At 51.0% G+C, this 19,137-nt stretch overlaps 1 protein-coding gene across 3 annotated transcripts in view; it reads right to left on the bottom strand.

The window, feature by feature from the left end:
* The window catches only part of LOC127586968 (neurexin-2-like), a 760,879-nt gene that overhangs the window by 192,288 nt on the left and 549,454 nt on the right, over positions 1 to 19,137 (bottom strand). For all 3 annotated transcript variants that reach the window (XM_052045024.1, XM_052045023.1, XM_052045022.1), the window contains one exon: positions 1,756 to 1,937. In XM_052045024.1, coding sequence (XP_051900984.1) covers positions 1,756 to 1,937 — 182 coding nt within the window. The remainder of the gene's footprint in view (positions 1 to 1,755; positions 1,938 to 19,137) is intronic.

Genomic DNA, 19,137 nt, shown 5'->3' on the forward strand with positions numbered 1-19,137 from the left:
ATGAGTGTAACACTGACCACTGGGTTCCCATTCCCAGCCAAGGGGTCAACTGGTTCCCCTTTCACCTGCAGCCCAGCGAGGACATACCATGGATTCACAAGGAACTTTCCATTGTTGACTGCCGCGTCCCATCACACTACCCAACCCACGTTCCTCCCTCCGGCCCCTGCACTCCTTCCCGTCATGTAACCCCTTCCGGCCCCTACACCCCTCCCTACCTCTGTAATGTCCTCCGGCCCCTACACCCCTCCCCGTCTTGTAACCGCCTCCGGCCCCTACACCCCTCCCTACCTCTGTAATGTCTTCCGGCCCCTACACCCCTCCCTGTCTCTGTAACCCCCTCCGGCACCTACAGGCAGAGACCGAGGACTGACAGGTCGGTGTGGAAATGGGAAGGAGAATTAAAACATTGGCAACTGGCAGATCCAGACAGCCACTGTGGACAAAGTGAAGGTACATTGTCTACATCTGCAGCTAATCACATCCACAGACAGCAGCAGTATATGGGCTGCACCTACAGACCATCAACACAGCCAAGTCCATATACATGGCCTGCAAAATCCACATCTGTATGTAGATCACATCTGTTTTCAACCCAAGCCAGTACATGATCCTCACCGATGTACACACCACCCAACGTGTATTCAACTTCTGTCAATGTTCCGTACTGATGTCAGTTCATTCCCGTGAGTAGATTCACAGTCCGCATGTACACAGCCACATCTGTACACACTGGAGACGGCAGAAGCTGGAATCTGGAGCAACAAACAACCTGATGGAGGAACACAGCTGGTCGAGCAGCGTCTGTGGGGGGAGAGGAACCGTCGATGTTTTAGGTTGAAACCCTGCAGGGTTGACATTTCCTTTCCCCCCACAGATGCTGCTCGGCCTGCTGAGTTCCTCCAGCAGATCGTTTGTGGCTCTGAACATAGTCTACAATTTATCCACAGTTATTTACCAAACACATCTGTGTATGTTCTCCATTCACATAAAGTACTTGGTGTGGTTTGCCACACGTTTCAGGGCAGGTATACAGGCTGCATCTGATGGAACGCACATCTGCATGTTGTCCACATCTGTACATCAGACACTGATGCACCATTCACATCTGTATATGGGGTGCCATTTACATGCTGCACATTTGTACATTGGTCACATCTGTGATTTAACCATATATCTTTATAGTTTGCATACATATATAAGGTACAACTATAATGGACATCTGTAGTTAGACACACAGCTGGGCAGCATCCACCTATTTCTATGTCCCCCCCCCCCCCACTGGCATAGGCTACACAAACACACACACACACACACACACACACAGTTTCCTCACAAATAAACTCTGCCTCATGGGTATACAAACCATGCCTGCACAAGGGCTGTTTGCCATTCTGAGATACAACTTCTGCTCCCCAGGCCACACCTTGTGTGGGGCTCGAACTTCCCTGTGCTGATGTTTCAGGGCTGTGGCCTGTTGGAATCTGCGGCCAAGCTCTGAGACCAAGGTGGGCATGGACAAGGGAACTGAGATAAACCACAGGGAGGCCCAGTAAACACTCAGGAAGCAGATCAACCCTCAGACCTACTCCAGGGATGAACAACAACACAGAAGGCCTGTGTTGCCATAGTAACACTACCGACATAATGAGGCCTCAGGCTCCACACACTCCAGACACCACATCCATTGTATGAGGAGAAGTGGGGAGAGCCAGCACTGCTGACAAAGCACTGTTGCCAGGCAAAGGGACTTACTATGTGGAGCTGTAGGTAGTCTCCCAGGCCAGAGGCACTGTCCACTCGAACCAAAATGGCATCCTTCTGCTGTGTGCTGAATCCCACGGCAAGGCGGTCAGCTCGCGTGCTCGGCCGGTCATTCGGAGGCCACGTGTAGGTGATAAGGGCTCCACCCCGACCAAAGATGTACGTGGTGCCAGCTGTGGGGAGAACACAGGTGCAAGACACAGATTAGACAAGTGGGAAACCTCTCTGAAAGAGGACAACTTCTCTCTCTCCTTAACCAGCGCAGTCCCTGCCCTGGGAGTGTGTGATGGGACAGTGTAGAGGGAGCTTCACTCTGTGTCTGACCCTGGGAGTGTGTGATGGGACAGTGTAGAGGGAACTTCACTCTGTGTCTGACCCTGGGAGTTCGTGATGGGACAGTGTAGAGGGAACTTCACTCTGTGTCTGACCCTGGGAGTTCGTGATGGGATGGTGTACACATAACCCACACCACACATTCCTCAGTTGCACATGCAAATTTCCCCTACATGCACATAATGCGTTACCAAATGCAGATCTCAAGGGTACACACAGACCTCACTTCAACATCACAGGAAAAGGCCCTTCGGCCCACCATGTCTGTGCTGACCATGATGTCATCCCATCTGCTTGCACATGATCCACATCTCTCCATTTCCTGCCTGCTCATGTACCTGTCTAAATGCCTCTTAAACATCACCACCCCTTGGTGGCATTTGTTATAATTCAGAGAAAGAGATGGGCAGCAGAGTGGTGCAGCAGGTAGTGCTGCTACCTCACAGCTCCAGAGACCCAGGTTCGACCCCAACCTGCGCCACTGTCTGTGTGGAGTTTGCACGTTCTCCCTGTGACTGCATGGGTTTCCCCTGGGGGCTCTGGTTCCCTCCCACATCCCAACGACATGTGGGGTCGGTGGGTTAATCGGCCTCTGTAAATTCCCCCCCCCCCCAGTGTGTGGGTGAGGGGGTAGAATCTGGGGGGAGTTGGTGGGAATGTGGGGAGAATGAGTTACAGGGATAATTAGAGGGGAATGGGACTGCTCTGTGAGCCAGCATGGGACTCGATGGTCTGAAGGGCCCCCATTAATGTGGTAAGGAGACATGGTCAGAGGGAGGGAAGGCGGCAGAGGAAGGGCGGATAGACAGAGGACAGAGAACGAGTCAGGTATGTGGGAGCTGCATGTTTCCTCAGGGAGCAGTCAGACCTTCCTCTGTAATTATACCCCGAGGGTCCTCACACACCAACACACTCACTGTGTTTTTTAAATCCCCTACCAGCTTCCAGGTCCTGGAAATGCATGATGATGAACAACAGCATCAATTAAACCCAATTAAACCATTAGCCTGTGATCAGGATGGTGTTTTACATCAGATAATGAGCCCACCTGACTGTTGGGGTGGTGGGTGGGAAGTGATTCAGTTGAAAAGTGTAGGAGAGGGACCAGGTATTTTGTGTTTGTCAGGTCACGGTGAATGGGTCTGCTCAGAAAGCACACTCAGCAGTGGCAGTGTTACAGCACTAATCGGAAGCTTGTTTCACCAGTGCTGAGTCTAAGGCACAGCTAACTCATTACACCTTTGATACAAGAGACCCTGGGATCCACAGTGACCAAGAGTGGAGACACAAGGACTGCAGATGAAGTAAACTGGAGCAAAAAGCAACAGTGGGTTTTCTTTCACTCCATCAAAGAGTTATCCTCAACACTCCCTCCTTCCCTACAGCCCCTCCAGTTCCCTTCTGACGGCCCCTGTTGGGTCTCTCCCACCGAAGGTTCAGGCAGCTTGATGCTGACCAGCATGACAGTGCCCCGTCAGTTATTCAACAGCTTCCAGCTCTCAAAACCTGAGGAGTCCCATCAAACCTCGAACTCAGCCACCTGGGGCACCAGGGTTGGCACTTGTCTAGGCAAAGGTGAGGGTGTCAGAGGTCAATGGGGTGAGGGTTACAGAGGTCGATGGGGTGAGAGCGCTGATGGGATGAGGCTGTCCGTGGTCAATGAGCTGAGGGTGAGGGTGTTGATGGGGTGAGGGCGAGTGTCTGGAGTTGAGCGATGCTCAGGAGGGGAAGAGTCGGTTTTAACGACGGGTCAGAGATGTTGGAAGCTCAGGGGGATGACCCAACACTTTCTTGGTGTAGGGTGGAGTCGGTGGCTACAGCAACGCGGACTGCAGCAGGGAACGATTTCTTCTGACATTTAGAACTTAGAATATGGAACAGTACAACACAGGAACAGGCCCTTCAGCCCACAAGGTGGGGCTGAACATGACAATGAATTAGATTAATCCCACCTACCTGTACCCTCCATTTCTTGTCTGTCTAACAGCCTCTTAAACCCTTCTATTGTATCTGCCTCCACCCCCGCTCCTGGCAGCCTGTTCCAGGCACCCACCACTCTCGCCGTAAAAACCTGCCCTGTGCATCTCCGTTGAACTTTCCCCCTCTCACCTTAAATTCATGTCCTCTAGTACTTGCCAGTTTCCTGTTCAGCTTTTGATGGGTGTTGGATACACAGTCTGGGAGCAGGACAGTGACACAGCAGGGGAAACAGGCTTGTCTCCCACTCACTCCCTTCACTGATGGCACACTGATATAGCGGGTAGCACTGCTGCCTCAAGGCTCCAGAGACCCGGGTTCGATCCCGAGCTCCGGCCTTTTCCCGAGATATTCCTTTCATTTTTCAAATATAGGCTCAAAAATTGAACAAACTGTTCTCCAGAAAGGACGTCATTAGCTGTGAGGAGCTCTGGGGTGTGCTGAGAAGCAGGAGTTGGCCTCTCGGCCCCTCAAGCCTGTCCCACCATTCAATATGATGATGGCTGATCTACCCCAGGCCCCAACATCTCAACAACCACCACATCGAGCCCCACGGCATTCTAGAAATGCAAAGCCTTGCCTTCTTAAGGACGGTGCACTGCCTAATGTCACTGTAAGGGGAGTGGAGGGTGGGATTACATGGGGAAGTCAAAGTGGAGGTACGTCAGCCCCACCTGCCCACTTAGGTACTGCCAGGTGTTACAAGAAGCCAAATTGGTCATAGAGTCATACAGCACAGAAACAGGCCCTTCGGCCCAAATTGTCCATGCTGACCAAGGTGTCTTCCTGATCTTGTCCCATTTGCCTGCGTTTGGCACATATCCCTCTAAACCTTTCCCATCCATGGACCTGTCCAAGTGTCTTTTAAATGTTGTTAATGTACCCGCCTCACCCACTTCCTCTCGCAGCTTGTTCCACATATCAACCACCCTCTGGGTGAAAAGTTGCCCCTCAGGTCCCTTTTAAATCTTTCCCCTCTCACCTTAAACCTCTGCCCCCTAGTTTTGGACCCCCCCTACCCTGATTACACCACAGGCATCATCCCCAAATATAACCCAGCACCCCACAATAAGGGCTCCAACTCTGCAGGCAGCAGTTGTGACCTGGGAAAGTCCCTCCGAGATCCAGAACAACAAATCCTTTCTCTGTGAGAATGAGTTCCATGGGTAAATTGGAAATTATACCTCGGTGGAATACTTAATATTTCAATTTTTGGGCCTAGCAATTAAAAATAAACAGAACATTTTGGGAAAAGGCAAATCCGTGCTCATGATCTGCTCCATATAATCTGTTGTCATGGTTACTGAGTCAGGCGGAAGAGACACACACAGTGTGCTTGGATGTGAGGATAAGGTCCTGCCTGGAATGTTCACAGGATGGGCTATAAGGTGCAGGCATTCACACCAAGGTACCAGACCCTTATAGTGGACATTTGGAGGAATAAAAGAATGGGAGCATATCCCCCCTGCACCGGCAGCATTAAGGGGGAGATCTCTCTCACCATGAAAGCACTGTAAACATCAGGTAGTGAGCCCCCGTATCAGGCAGAACAGAGTGGGTCAGGATTCCTGTTCCCCAGCTGTGCCAATGACTCTCACGAGTGTGTGTGTGTGTGTGTGTGTGTGTGTGTGTGCGCGCGCGCGTGCGCGAGAATGTCGGTGCCCATATTGTATGTTTGCCTCTGTGTGTTTCTGTGCATATGCATGAGTGATTGTTTGGGTATGTGTATGCAAATATGTGTATGTGTGGCTTCTGCAAGTATCCATGTGTGAGACTGCATGTGGACAGATTTGTGCCTCTACTTGTCCGAACAAGTTTGTGTATGTGTGTGTGTGTGTATGTATATAAGTGTGCAAGAGTCTGCGTGTGCACGTATGGTATACGTATGTATGATGTGTATATGTGGTATGGGTGTTTCTGTTTATGTAAGGGTGTGTGCATTTATATGATGGTCTGTTTATGTGAAGGTGTGTGTGTGTGTGTGTGAGAGCGTGTGCATTTATATGACAGTGTATGTGTTTATATGAGAATGTGTGTGTGGTGTAATCTATGAATGTGTGTGTACACGAGCATGTGAGATCTCCGTAAATGAGTGTGTACATACAAGTTCACTCTCCATAGCAGCAGAGACAGGGAGGTAGGAGGCTATTCAACCATGAAAGGATTCACGTCTGAGTCTGATCACCCAATTGCCAGACACACAGAGAGCAATGTGCAATTGGATATAGTTCTGGTCACCCTGTTACAGGAAAGATGTTGGTTAACTAGAAAGGGTGCAGAAAAGATTTACCAGGATGTTGCCTGGACTTGGGGGCCTGTGTTACAAGGAGGGGTTGTGTAGACGAAGACTTTATTCCCTGGAACGTAGGAGATTGAGGGGTGACCTGACAGAGGTGTATAAGATCATGAGGGGCATAGACAGGGTGAAAGCACATAGTCTTTTTCCCAGAGAGGGGGAGCTAAAAATGAGGGATCGGTTTAAGATCAAGAGGCGTGAGATTTAAAAGGGACATCAGGGGCAGCTTCTTCACAAAGAGGGTGGTGCATATTTGGAATGAGTTGTGGTTGAGGCGGGCACATCAGCAACGTTTAGAAGCCATCTGGATAAGCACATGGATAGAAGAGGTTTAGAGGGCTATGGGCCAAACACAGGCAGATGGGACTAGCTCGCTGGGCAACACCAGATGGGCCGAAGGGCCTGTTTCCATGCTGAGTGACTTCATGACCCAGAGCGTAAATCTCTCTGTGTGTCTGGACATTGGGTGATCAGCCTCAGACATGAATCCTTTCACAGTTGAATAACACCACCCACCCCACCACCTCCCTGCCTCTGCTGCCCATGGGCAATGTTTGGATGCTAGAGGGGGAGGCAGCTAACACCCTGGGGATGTCAGCGAGGACTGGATCCTGCAAGGAGCCGGTGTGTACGTGCTAAGGTTCTGTGAGCAGCCCTCTCTGCCATGGGCAGCGGCTGGATCCGGTGAAGAGGATCAGCATGAGTAACCTGCTCAGCCCAGTGGGCGTCAATCCTCAGTCAGGCATCTGCCAACCACTGTCATCTGCACCCGCTTCTGATCACAGCTCGTCCCCTACGCCTTTCCCTCCAGCCTCTTCTGCTCTGGAGTGACACAGCAGAGCCCTGCGATTAGCAGTACGACAGCAGTCCCCTCTCCTTAACGGTATCAGATTGTCACAGAGTCACACAGCACAGAACCAGGCCCTTTGGCCCAACACAGCCATGCCAAACTTTTCACCCATCTACACTGATCCCATTTGCCCGCATTAGGACCATACCCTTCTATGCCTTGGCAACCTAACTGTCAAAATGCTCTGAAACGCAGTGACTGTATCTGATTCCACCACTCCCTCTGGCAGTGTGTTCCGGGTACACCCACTCTCCATGTAAAACAACTCACCCCTCAGATCCCCTTTACTCCTTCCTCTCACCTTAAATCCATGTCCTCTTGTTTTTGAACACCCATCACGGTAGTGTAGCAGTTTGTGTAACGCTATTACAGTGCCAGCGACTCGGGTTCAATTCCGGCTGCTGTCTGTAAGGAGTTTGTACGTTCTCCCTGTGTCTGTGTGGGTTTCCCCCGGGTGCTCCGGTTTCCTCCACATTCCAAAGACGTACAGGTTAGGAAGTTGTGGGCATGCTATGTGGCGCTGGAAGTGTGGCGACACTTGTGGGCTGCCTCCAGAACACTCTACGCAAAGGATGCATTTTATTGTGTGTTTCGATGTACACGTGACTAATAAAGATATCTCATCTTATCTTATGTCACCCCTCAGCCTCCTTCACTCCAGGGAAAAGAGTCCCAGCCTGTCCGATCTCTCCCTATAAACGGTCTACCTCTTCTGAGTTGCGATGGAAAAGTGCATATAGGTGGACTTGTACAACTGCAACATAACATCCCAACCTCTATATTAAAGGTGGAATGGTTCAGTATACCTCTGATCTAGAGGTCTATGATGCAGAGTCTCCTTGTTAAAGGTATCACGATACAGTCTGCGGTTAGTGTTAGTATAACAGTATAGTGCATTGATCAGGGGCTTGGGCAGTGCCCAATGCTAAGGGTGTAACAACAACCTCCTCAAAAAGATGGAACTGCGCAGTCCCTCCCATCACAGGTCAAATCGTGCAGTGCTCTCCTATTAGCGGTGGAATGGTACGGTACCCTCCTATTCGAGGAGCTGTGGTTTGTTACCCTTCAAAAGGGGGTGCAATAGCAAGGTGTCCTTCCACTGGGGGGGTGGGGGGGGGGGTAAATGGAGTGAGTATGAAGAGTCATACACCATGCAAAGAGGCCTTACGGCCCAACTGGTCCATGCCAACCATGGTGCCCACCAAGCCAGTCCCATTTGCCCGTGTTTGGCCCATATCCCTCTAAACCTTTCCCATCCACGTACCTGTCCAAGTGTCTTTTGAATTTGTTTCTGTACCTGCCTCACCCACTTCCTCTGGCAGCTCGTTCCATATATGGACCACCCTCTCGGTGAAGAAGTTGCCTCTAACATCTCTTTTAAATCTCTCCCCTCTCACCTTAAACCTGTGCCCTCTGGTTCTTGATTCCCCAACACTGAGAAAAGGACCGTGCACATTCACCCTATCTACGCCCCTCATGACTTTAGACACCTCCTTAAGATCACCCCTCAGTCTCATAGGGCCCGAGGAATAAAATCCTAGCCTGCCCAACCTCTCCCTATAACTCAGTCCCTCGAGTCCTGGCAACATTCCTGTAAATCTCATCTGCACTCTTTCCAGCTTAATGACATCTTTCCTAAAACAGGGCAACCAAAACTGTACACAGTACTCCAAATGTAGCCTCACCAATGACTTGTACAACTGCAACATAACATCCCAATCTCTAGACTCAATGCCCTGACTGATGAAGGCCAACATGCCCAATGCCTTCTTCACCACCCTGCCTACCTGTGACACCACTTTCAGGGAACCATGTACTTGTACTCCTAGGTCCCTCTGTTCTACAACACACCTTTCACACAAAGTCACTATCGCGAAGCATACACCACGTTGTTCAATCTGCTTTGCTGACAATGGCTGAGGTATAAGTGCTGGCCACAGAATGCCAGGTCTCCTGCTCCGGGATCCTTCTCACCAGCCTGAGGGGGCAGTGGGGCTCCCATCAGGGAGACAGCACCCACACCCCCTCAGTACCACAGCTGGGGTGCTAAAGCTCAGGTCTCTAGCTCAATGGGCAGAGGTAGACACCAGGTGCCCACTGACCACATCTGGCTGGATTTCATGCAGCTGTGAGTAACATTTGTGCTGAAATCCTGACATATTCTGATGCCGTTGCAATGTTTTCATCCTGCAGTCTCTGAGGACTGAAGCAATATTTCCCACAGCTGAGCTGGTTCACTTCCCAGTCCATCACGTAAGCAACATCTCCTCATTGACACTGAAAGATGCCAATAGCAGGAATCCTGAGATGTGGGGAAACCCTGGGTGAGGGTCTCCAGAGAAACTGGGCACCAAGTGAGGCAGAGGGCAGTTCAACACACTCCTGGCTCTGGCCATTGGTCCCACTGCCCAAAATCGAGGCTAACCGCCAATGTTCGCAGTCGAACTCCTCAGTTCCTGGTGAAGGAAAACTTGCTAGGCTTGGCGTGAGCCACAGTAGGAGCCCAAGTGCCTTGTACGGACTTAGCCAATCTTACTCGGGCGGTCAACTCCACAACTGAACTCCAGGATTACAGAGAAAGAAACGCCTGTATCCCCCAGAGACTCCCTCACCACCCCTCCCACAGCGCTCCCTCCTCACCGCCCCTCCCCCGGCGCTCCCTCCTCACCGCCCCTCCCACGGCGCTCCCTCCTCACCGCCCCTCCCACGGCGCTCCCTCCTCACCGCCCCTCCCACATGGCTCCCTCCTCACCGCCCCTCCCACAGCGCTCCCTCCTCACCGCCCCTCCCACAGCGCTCCCTCCTCACCGCCCCTCCCTCAGCGCTCCCTCCCACCCCACCGCCCCTCCCACAGCGCTCCCTCCCTCACGGCCCCTCCCTCAGCGCTCCCTCCTCAACACCCCTCCCACATGGCTCCCTCCTCACCGCACCTCCCACATGACTCCCTCCTCACTGCCCCTCCCACAGTGCAGCACAGCGCTCCCTCCTCACCACCCCTCCCACAGCACTCCCTCCTCACCACCCCTCCCACAGCGCTCCCTCCTCACCGCCCATCCCACATGGCTCCCTCCTCACACCGCTCCTCCCACAGCGCTCCCTCCTCAACCGCCCCTCCCACAGCGCTCCCTCCTCACCGCCCCTCCCACATGGCTCCCTCCTCACCGCCCCTCCCACAGCGCTCCCTCCTCTGTGAACTAGTACAGTGGGAGGGGCAGACTGAATCATATCTCTAGTTGTTGGGGAGGAGGGGACACTATTGTCCAAGATGATGGGGGGAGGGGGATGAGGGGACATTTTCTTGCGGCACAGGACAACTGATTCACGGGATGGAGTGTGTACAGACTCAGTGTGTGGTGTGTGTGTACAGACAGGGAGTGTGTACAGACTCAGTGTGTGTACAGACTCAGTGTGGTGTGTGTGTGTGTGTATGTACAGACAGGGAGTGTGTACAGACTCAGCGTGTGTACAGACAGGGAGTGTGTACAAACTCAGTGTGTGTACAGACGGAGAGTGTGTACAGACAGAGAATGTACACAGACACCGGGTGTACACAGACAGTGTGTATACAGACACTGGGCATACACAGACACCAGGTGTACACAATCGCTGGGTGTACACAGGCACCGGGTGTACACAATTGCTGGGTGTACGCAGACACAGTGTGTACACAGACATAGGGTGTACACAATCGCTGGATGCACACAGAGAGAAGGTGTGTTCAGACTTGGACTGACACAGAGCGCGTTAACACCTACGACGGATCTGCAGCCTCTCTGGGTGCTCAGTGCACACACTGAGCCATTTGACAAATTGTCAGGGCCATATGCTGATATCTGCCTCCGGATATGGTGAGATCCAATTTATGACTGGCACTCCCAATCTGTGTTTGAGCTCATAAATCCGCTTCCAGAGAGGGTTTATATCGTTTTTTGCTGGCTTCATCGCTGACCCACGATCTTTGCTTCGACTCTTGGAGGGGAGGTCATTCAGCCCAAGCGACCACACTGCTATCACATAGCCCTCCATTACAGTGTTACAGCATCTGGCTCCCTGGCTCAACCGAACTGCTGCTCCCACTGCACATACACAGGACGAGCTCTGCACATGGCCAGTGGCTGCTCCTGGTCACAGGGAGTCTAAGCTAGGCGTGGTTCAGGATTTCCTCCTTGCCCTCTCTGCCTTCCCCTGCAGGCCCTCCCTGAGGGAAGGGAGAACTGCATTTCCGTGGAGACTTTCGCCTCCACGGGACATCCCCAACAGCCTTGCAGCTGAAGCCGCTCTGCCTGAAGTGCGATCACTGACGTAAGGAATGGTGGCACGTGCGCACAGCAAGATCCCAAAGACCAGTGAGGGGAGACCGCGTGATGTGACTTTCCTGTATAACCCCCGTCCACGATTCTGCATTCTGGCCTCCTGCTTACCCCTGCTTCCCCTCACTCCCCCGCTGGTGCCCGTGCCTTCAGCCGCCCAGGCCCCGAGTTCTGGGCCTCACCACCCCACCCCCCCTCCCCCCAAACCTCTCTGCTCCCTCCTCACCAACCCTCCCTCCGTAACTGAGCCGTTGGTCTGCTGCCTGAGTGTCTCCACACATGGGTGAGTGTGGAACTCAGTTTCATGATACAGTTGGTGCAGGAGAAATTACGAGGATGTTACCAGGACTCGAGGGCCTGAGTTATCGGGAGAGGTTGCTAGGCTAGGTCTTTATTACTTGGAACGTAGGACAATGAGGGGTGACCTTACAGAAGTGTTTAAAAATTATGAGAGGCAGAGATAAGGTGGATGGTCATATTTTCCCCAGGGTAGGGGAGTCCAAAACTAGGGGGCATAGGTTCAGGGTAAGAGGGGAAAGATTTAAAAGGGACCTGAGGGGAAATTTTTTCATGCAGAGGGTGGTGGGTATACAGAAACGAGCTGCCAGAGGAAGTGGGTGAGGCAGGTACAACAGTATCATTTAAGAAGCACTTGGATAGGTACATGGAGGGGCGGGGCTTGGGGGCATATGGGCCGAACTCAGGAAATTGGGATGAGCTGGGTGGGCACCATGGTTGGCATGAACTGATTGGGCTGAAGGGCCTGTATCCATGCTGTATTGCTCTGTGACAATGAAATTCTAGGCAGAGAGGATGGGGAGAGGGCTCTTCCATTGGTGGAGGGACTAGAGGTCATGGCTATTAAAGATAGGGAAGATAATTAAGAGTGATCACATCACGGCTGGGGGGATTCTGGGACACACTCAGGTTCCATTGTGGCCAAGAGCTCTGGGACACACTGCCTGTGGATGTGGTGGAGGCAGGTTCCATTGTGGCCAAGACGGGACTGGGTGAATGTACAGTGAGGTCAGGCTTGCAGGGCCACGGAGGAAGAGCTGAGGGTGGAGGTAGGGAGCTGCCTCGAGAGAGAGAGCATCGCGGACACGATGGGCCAAACGGCCTTCTGCACTGTAACTTCGAGTTAAAGGAGCAACTGTGAGACAGAAGGAGGCTATTCAGCCCACTGTGACAGCACCAGCTGAGTGATCCCATCAGTCCCATTGCAAAAAAAACAGCTGCTGGAGGAACCCAGAGGGAAACGGACAGTCAACATTTCGGGTCGAGGCCCTTCGCTGCCCATTTCCCTCCATAGACGCTGCCTGACTCACCGAGTTCCTCTAGCACCCACCTCGTTGTCTGTTCCAGGTTCCAGCATCTGCCGTCTCCTGTCCCCCCATCAGTCCCAGTTCCAGCTTATCCTCTCCCTCACACCCAACAACTCTTCTTTAATCCTTCCTGCCACTCACCTACACACCAGAAACAACTTACAGCAGCCAGTTAACCCACCGACACCGCACGTCATCAGGATGTGGGGAGGAAACCGGAGCACCCGGGGGAAACCCACGAGGTCACAGGGAGAGCGTGCAAACTCCACACACACACACACACACACACCACACACACACACACACACACACACACACACACACACACACACACACACACACACACACACACAGAGTGCCAGAGGTCGGGATGGAATCTGAGTCTCCGGGGATGTCAAGCAACTGCACTGCCTGCTGCCGTCCTGGTTTCTGTAACTGTTTCCCTACGTTCCAGCCATGCTGTTATATTGTCATATTTGATTTTGGTTCAGGGCTAAACATTCGGCTAGGATTCAGAAGAACTGCTCAAACCATTGGCTGAGAGGTTACTCATGACCTCCCAAGATTGACCAGCTTGTAAATGGGCTGAAAAAATGGCAGATGGAATTCAGTGCAGACAAGTGTGAGGTGATGCACTTTGGGAGGACAAACTAGGGTAAGGCTTACACAGTGAATGGTGGGGCTCTGAGGTGTGCGGCAGAACAAAGGGACCTGGGAATACAGATCCATAATTCCTTGAAAGTGGTGTCACAGGTAGAGAGGGTCGTAAAGACAGCTTTTGGCACTTTGACCTTCATAAATCCTGAGTTGGGAGGATATGTTGAAGTTGTACAAGATGTTGGTGAAGCCAAATTTGGAGCATTGTGTGCAGTTCTGGTCACCTACCTCCAGAAAAGATAAGCTTGAAATAGTGCAGAGAAAATTTACATGAATGTTGCCGGGACTTGAGGACCTGAGTTATAGGGAAAGGTTGAATAGGTTAGGACTTTATTCCCTGGAGTGCAGGAGAATGAGGGATCTTATAGAGGTATACAAAATTATGAGGGGTATTGATAGGGTGAATGTTTGCGGGCTTTTTCCCCTAAGGTTGGGTGAGACGAGAACTAGAGGTCATGGGTTTAGGGCGAAAAGGTGAAATATTTAAGGGGAATCTGAGGGGGAACTTCTTCACTCAGAGGGTGGTGTGAGTGTGGAATGAGCTGCCAGCGGAAATAGTGGATGCGGGTTCAATTGTAACACTTAAGAGAAGTTTGGATAGGTACATGGATGGGAGAGGTTTGGAGGATATGGTCCAGGTGCAGGTAGATGGGACTAGGCAGAAGATTAGGTTGGCATGTACTAGATGGGCCAAAGGGCCTTTTTTCTGTGCTGTAGTGCTCTATGACTCTACTCTGTTGTAGTTGGGTGCTAATTTTGATGTCACCTGCGTAAGATGGTGCCTCTGACAGTGTAGCTGTCCCTCGGTGGGGACTGTTCCCCAGACTCTAATGTTGGAACAGGCTCAGAGAGAAGAGGGTTTGTTGACGGCAGGAGTTTAGTGTTGGGTTGTAGGGAGCCGAAGGGGATCTGAAGCAAGGGCAGGATGACTAGACGAGGTGGAGGCTGCAGGTACAGGGAGGTAAGTGACGGGCAGCTCTCCTGTGCAGACCTGTTCTAAGCGTGTGCGGTGGGAGAAAATATACATAGCTCAGCCGTTGGGCGAGAAGCGCATTCTCTGGAACTTGGCGGCAAATGAATTATAAAGGCACATATAAGAAAACTACAAATGCATTTCAGAAATACAAAAAAAATCGATCAATCACAGTGAGATTATCTGTAAAACTATTTCTGGTCAAGTGCACTCCTGTGGAAAAATAAATCTTTTGGCTCCAATGAAAGGGAGAGCTATTCAAACTTTTAAAAGAGAAAGATCAACAGGAATTACGGTCAACCCCACCTCCCTTGACCAACATGGACCCCACCACTGGTTTCCCAAAGCAGTCTGGTGGATCTATGGCTTATCGTCGTGGAATTATACATTACACCTGGACACCATTCGGCCCATTGGCTGCAGGATGGCCCAGAACAAAGTTCACAGTTTACTGAGGAGCCCCACACCAATTCATTGCTCCAGAACATAAGACATAGGAGCAGGAGTTAGCCAACCAGGTTACACGAGCTCCTCCCCCATTCCCATCCAATGTGACTGGTATGATCTTGGTCTCAACCCCTTTCCTCGCCTGTTTCCCATAACCTTTGCCTTTGTGGTTAACCAATCTGTCCATGCTCAGAGAGGCAGAATTCTGACGATTCATTATCTTCTGAGAGAAGAAATTTCACCCCATTTTCCATCTGAAATGGGCGACGTCTTATTCTGGTTCCTGCCCCCACCCCTCCCCCCACCACCCCCCCGGTTCCAGATACCTCCACCAGGGGAAACATCCTCTCAACACCCATCCTGTTAATCCCCCTCAGAATCTAATTTACAATAAGATCAACTCTCATTCTTACACCGAGTATGGGCCCAACCTCCTCCACCTTTGCTCATAAGAAGGACGTGGGGGCTTTGGAGAGGATGCAGAGGAGGTTCACCAGGATGCTGCCTGAATTCGAGGGCATGAGCTATAAGGAGAGGTTGGACAAACTTGGGTTGTTTTCTCTGGAGCAGTGGAGGCTGAGGGGCGACCTGATAGAGGTTTATAAAATTATGAGAGGCATCGATAGGGTAGACAGTCAATCTTTTTCCCAGGGTAGAAATGACAAGTACTAGAGGACATAGATTTAAGGTGAGAGGGAGAAGTTTAAAGGAGATGTATGGGCCAAGTTTTTACACAGAGAGCTGTGGGTGCCTGGAATGGGCTGCCAGGGGTGGGGGTGGAGGCAGATACGATAGAGAGGTTTAAGAGGCTGTTAGACAGACACATAAATGTGCAGGGAATGGAGGGATATGGATCATATGTCAACAGAGGGATTTAGTTTAATTCAGCATCGTGTTCAGCACAGACATGGTGGGCTGAAGGGCCTGTTCCTGTGCTGTACTGTTCTGTGTTCTATTAACACAACTGCTTCATCGCAGGAACAGCCTGTGAACCGTCCCTGCCCTGCCTCCTCCTTAAATAACTGGACCAAAACTGCAGGCAGTGCTTTATTTGCAGTTCCACCAGCCCCCTGAACAGCTTCAGTGAGACTGCCCCACATCTAAACTCCCCTCTCTCGGTAACCCTGGAAGCAGGCCTTGGGCTATGAGTTGTGCACCAAGCCTCTACATTTGCTGGTTATTCTCTTGGTTAAGGCTGTGGCAAAAGTTCAAGGGTTGAGTTTTACTGAATAGCCAGAGGTACTGAAGTGGTCTGGTCTCCCGGCTCCTGTGAACTTATCACTGCCTCCCATGTTACACCCCTTCAGGCAACCTTTAAACTCCTTGACACAGGATGCACACACTCCCACAAATGTAGCCCGTCACACAAACTCCCAGGGCAGGGACAGCATGCGTTCGATTCAGAGTGAAGCACCCTTGGTACAGTCACGTCACTCATTCTGAGGACACGGGTTAGACACAGACTGAAGCTCCCCATACACTGTCCTGTCACACACTCCCAGGGCAGGGACATCACTGGTTAGAAACAGCCTTCTACGCTCATTTCCTGCACCTCTGCTGTCACCCCGATCTCCTCCTGAAGAAAGCAAGTGCAGAGTTCCCCGGGTCAGTCATCTTTCACCCCACCAGTCTCCCCATCGAAAGAAGACGCAAGAAACTGAAGATGCTGGAATCTGGAGCAACACAAAAGAGGTGCTAGAGGGACTCAGCGGGTCAGGCAGACTCTATGGAGGGAAATGGACAGTCAGTGTTTCAGGTTGAGACCCTTTAGCCAGAGGATGGTGAATTTGTGGAACTCCTTGCCACGTACAGCAGTGGAAGCCAGATCAGTGGGGGTGTTCAAGGAGGAGATAGCTAGATATCTAAATAGTCAGGATATCAAGGGATATGGGGATAAGGCCAGTAATTGGGATTAGAATAGTTTTTTTTTCTTTTTTCTTCTTCTTCTTCCCCCATTCCTCATTTCTATTTCCCTTTCCTTGGGGCAGACTCGATGGGCCGAATGGCCTGCTTCTGCTCCCTTGTCTTGTGATCTTGTGATCAGTCCAGACGAAGGGTCTCGACCTGAAATGTTGACTGTCCAGTTCCCTCCATAGATGCTGCCTGACTGGCTGAGTTCCCCCAGCACCCTTTTGTGTTGGTCCTCATTGAATGGATCATCTTTCTCAAATTACACCAGATTCCCCTTCCTTCCCCTTTCAGTATTTCATGGGAAGGGATTGCTGCCTTTGCAACTCCTCAATCCACTCTTCCAACCCCACCAATCACTTTCCCATACAACCACAGGAGATGCAACACCCCTCATATCATCTCTTCCAGGGACCCCATCACTTCCCCCAAGTGATTCACTTGCCTATCTACAAGTCTAATGTAATTCACTCAGTGTTCACAATGTGGTCTCCTCCACATTGGAGACACCAAACACAGACTGGTGGATTGCCTTTGAGGAACATCTGTGTTCGGTCCACAGGATGGACCCAGAGCCTACTGTTGCTGCCATTCCCACTCTGACCTATCTGTGGATTCTGTACTGTTGCACCAACGCCCAACTAAAGCTCGAGAAACAACACTTCATCTTCCATTCGGGCACGTCGCAGTCTGCAGGACTCAGAATCAGTTCTCCAGCTTTCGGTATATTGCTCTTTCTTTCTGCTTTGAGTTCCTCCAGTGCTTTGTATGTTGCTCCAGACACTGAGTGAAGCTTCCTCTACACCGTCCCATCACACACCCCCAGGGTCAGACACGGAGTGCAGCTCCCTCCACACCATCCCGTCACACACTCCCGGGGTCAGACACAGAGTGAAGCTCCCTCCGCACCGTCCCATCACACACTCCAAGGGTCAGACACAGACCGAAGCTCCCTCTAATGTCTCATCACTCACTCCAGTGCACTAGTCTGACACTGATTGAAGCTCCCTCTACACAGCTCCTCATGCAATGGGGAACATTTTTCAAATCCTCTTCCTTAGCTCTCTCGACCCTCTCTGCAAGGAATAATTTCCAATATAAACAACCCCCTCGAACAAAGAGTTGGCCTTTGAACTTGGGTAATTGCAGCAACTGAGGCTAATTTTCCTGCTGCAGATCACGACGAGGCTGCTTCCGAGAGCTGAGCAACAACACAGAGGTCATCATTACTGTTACCTGGTTGATAAAACCTCCAGCTTTAACAGACTGAATGGGAGGTAATTAAGCTTTTTATAAAACTCGCTTAACCAGCTGCCCACTGACACTTGAAGTATGGATGCAGTTTAGGCATATCCTGGTATTCAAATCCATTTAAATAGAGCAGTAATTCAATAAAATAATCTAATTCTTAATCAAATACATTGCATTGTGGAAGAAAAAAGTTAACTCGCTTATTTAATAATGCAAGGCGTATCCATAAATTATCTCCTTGCCTTTAGTGTATCAATGGAACCAATTATTTCCTCCATTCTGCAGTGAAAAGGCAGTGAAGCTGATAGTGAGAGGTGGGGAGGAATTGGAGGAGATATTAATGAAGCTTCCAATTCCACTGAATTGAAATATTTCTATTCTTAGGTTCCCCCTCCTCCCTCTCTCTCTCTCCTTTCTCTCTCTCTCTCTCACTGCGATCACCTGGATTTGCCACTGAATTCTAGAATTCAGGAAAAACCAATTAAGAGAATTCTCTTCCCCAAACCGCTCTTCCAGGGATCTCCTGCCCTCAACTCCCTCAACCAAGTGGGAGGGTTCAGGAGCTGGCTTCAGCGTGGCACAGTGGACATCCCTGCCTTGTGCTGCGGGGTGTGACGTACTCCTTGTGGACTCCAGACTGTGACTTAAGCTGACCATCCCAGCAACAGCACCCAGGGAATGTCAGGGCTCCTGCCTCTGTTGAACTGAAGCCCTGTCCGCCCTCTCAGCCGGATCACCGGAATGCACTCGTTTCACCACTGAGTGGTGATCGTTCTGAGACACCAACACCCTCTCTCTCTGCTCATACATGCTAAGTATGTCCACCACTTTGTCTCTATTTTTTAGATGCTCTGGCCGTTAACACATGGGGTTGTGGGATCTTGCTGTGCACAGATAGGATGACATGATTACCACATTCTGAAGTCACTACAGGCACACTTTGAATTATGAACATTCCATTTATGAATTTTCACTGTACCATTGCTGACTCTTTGTGGTTTGTATCTTGGATTTACAAATCTTTTCTCACCCCAATGAGCAATGGG

This window comes from Pristis pectinata, chromosome 38 (assembly GCF_009764475.1).
Source record: "Pristis pectinata isolate sPriPec2 chromosome 38, sPriPec2.1.pri, whole genome shotgun sequence".
In the NCBI taxonomy this organism is placed as follows: domain Eukaryota; kingdom Metazoa; phylum Chordata; class Chondrichthyes; order Rhinopristiformes; family Pristidae; genus Pristis; species Pristis pectinata.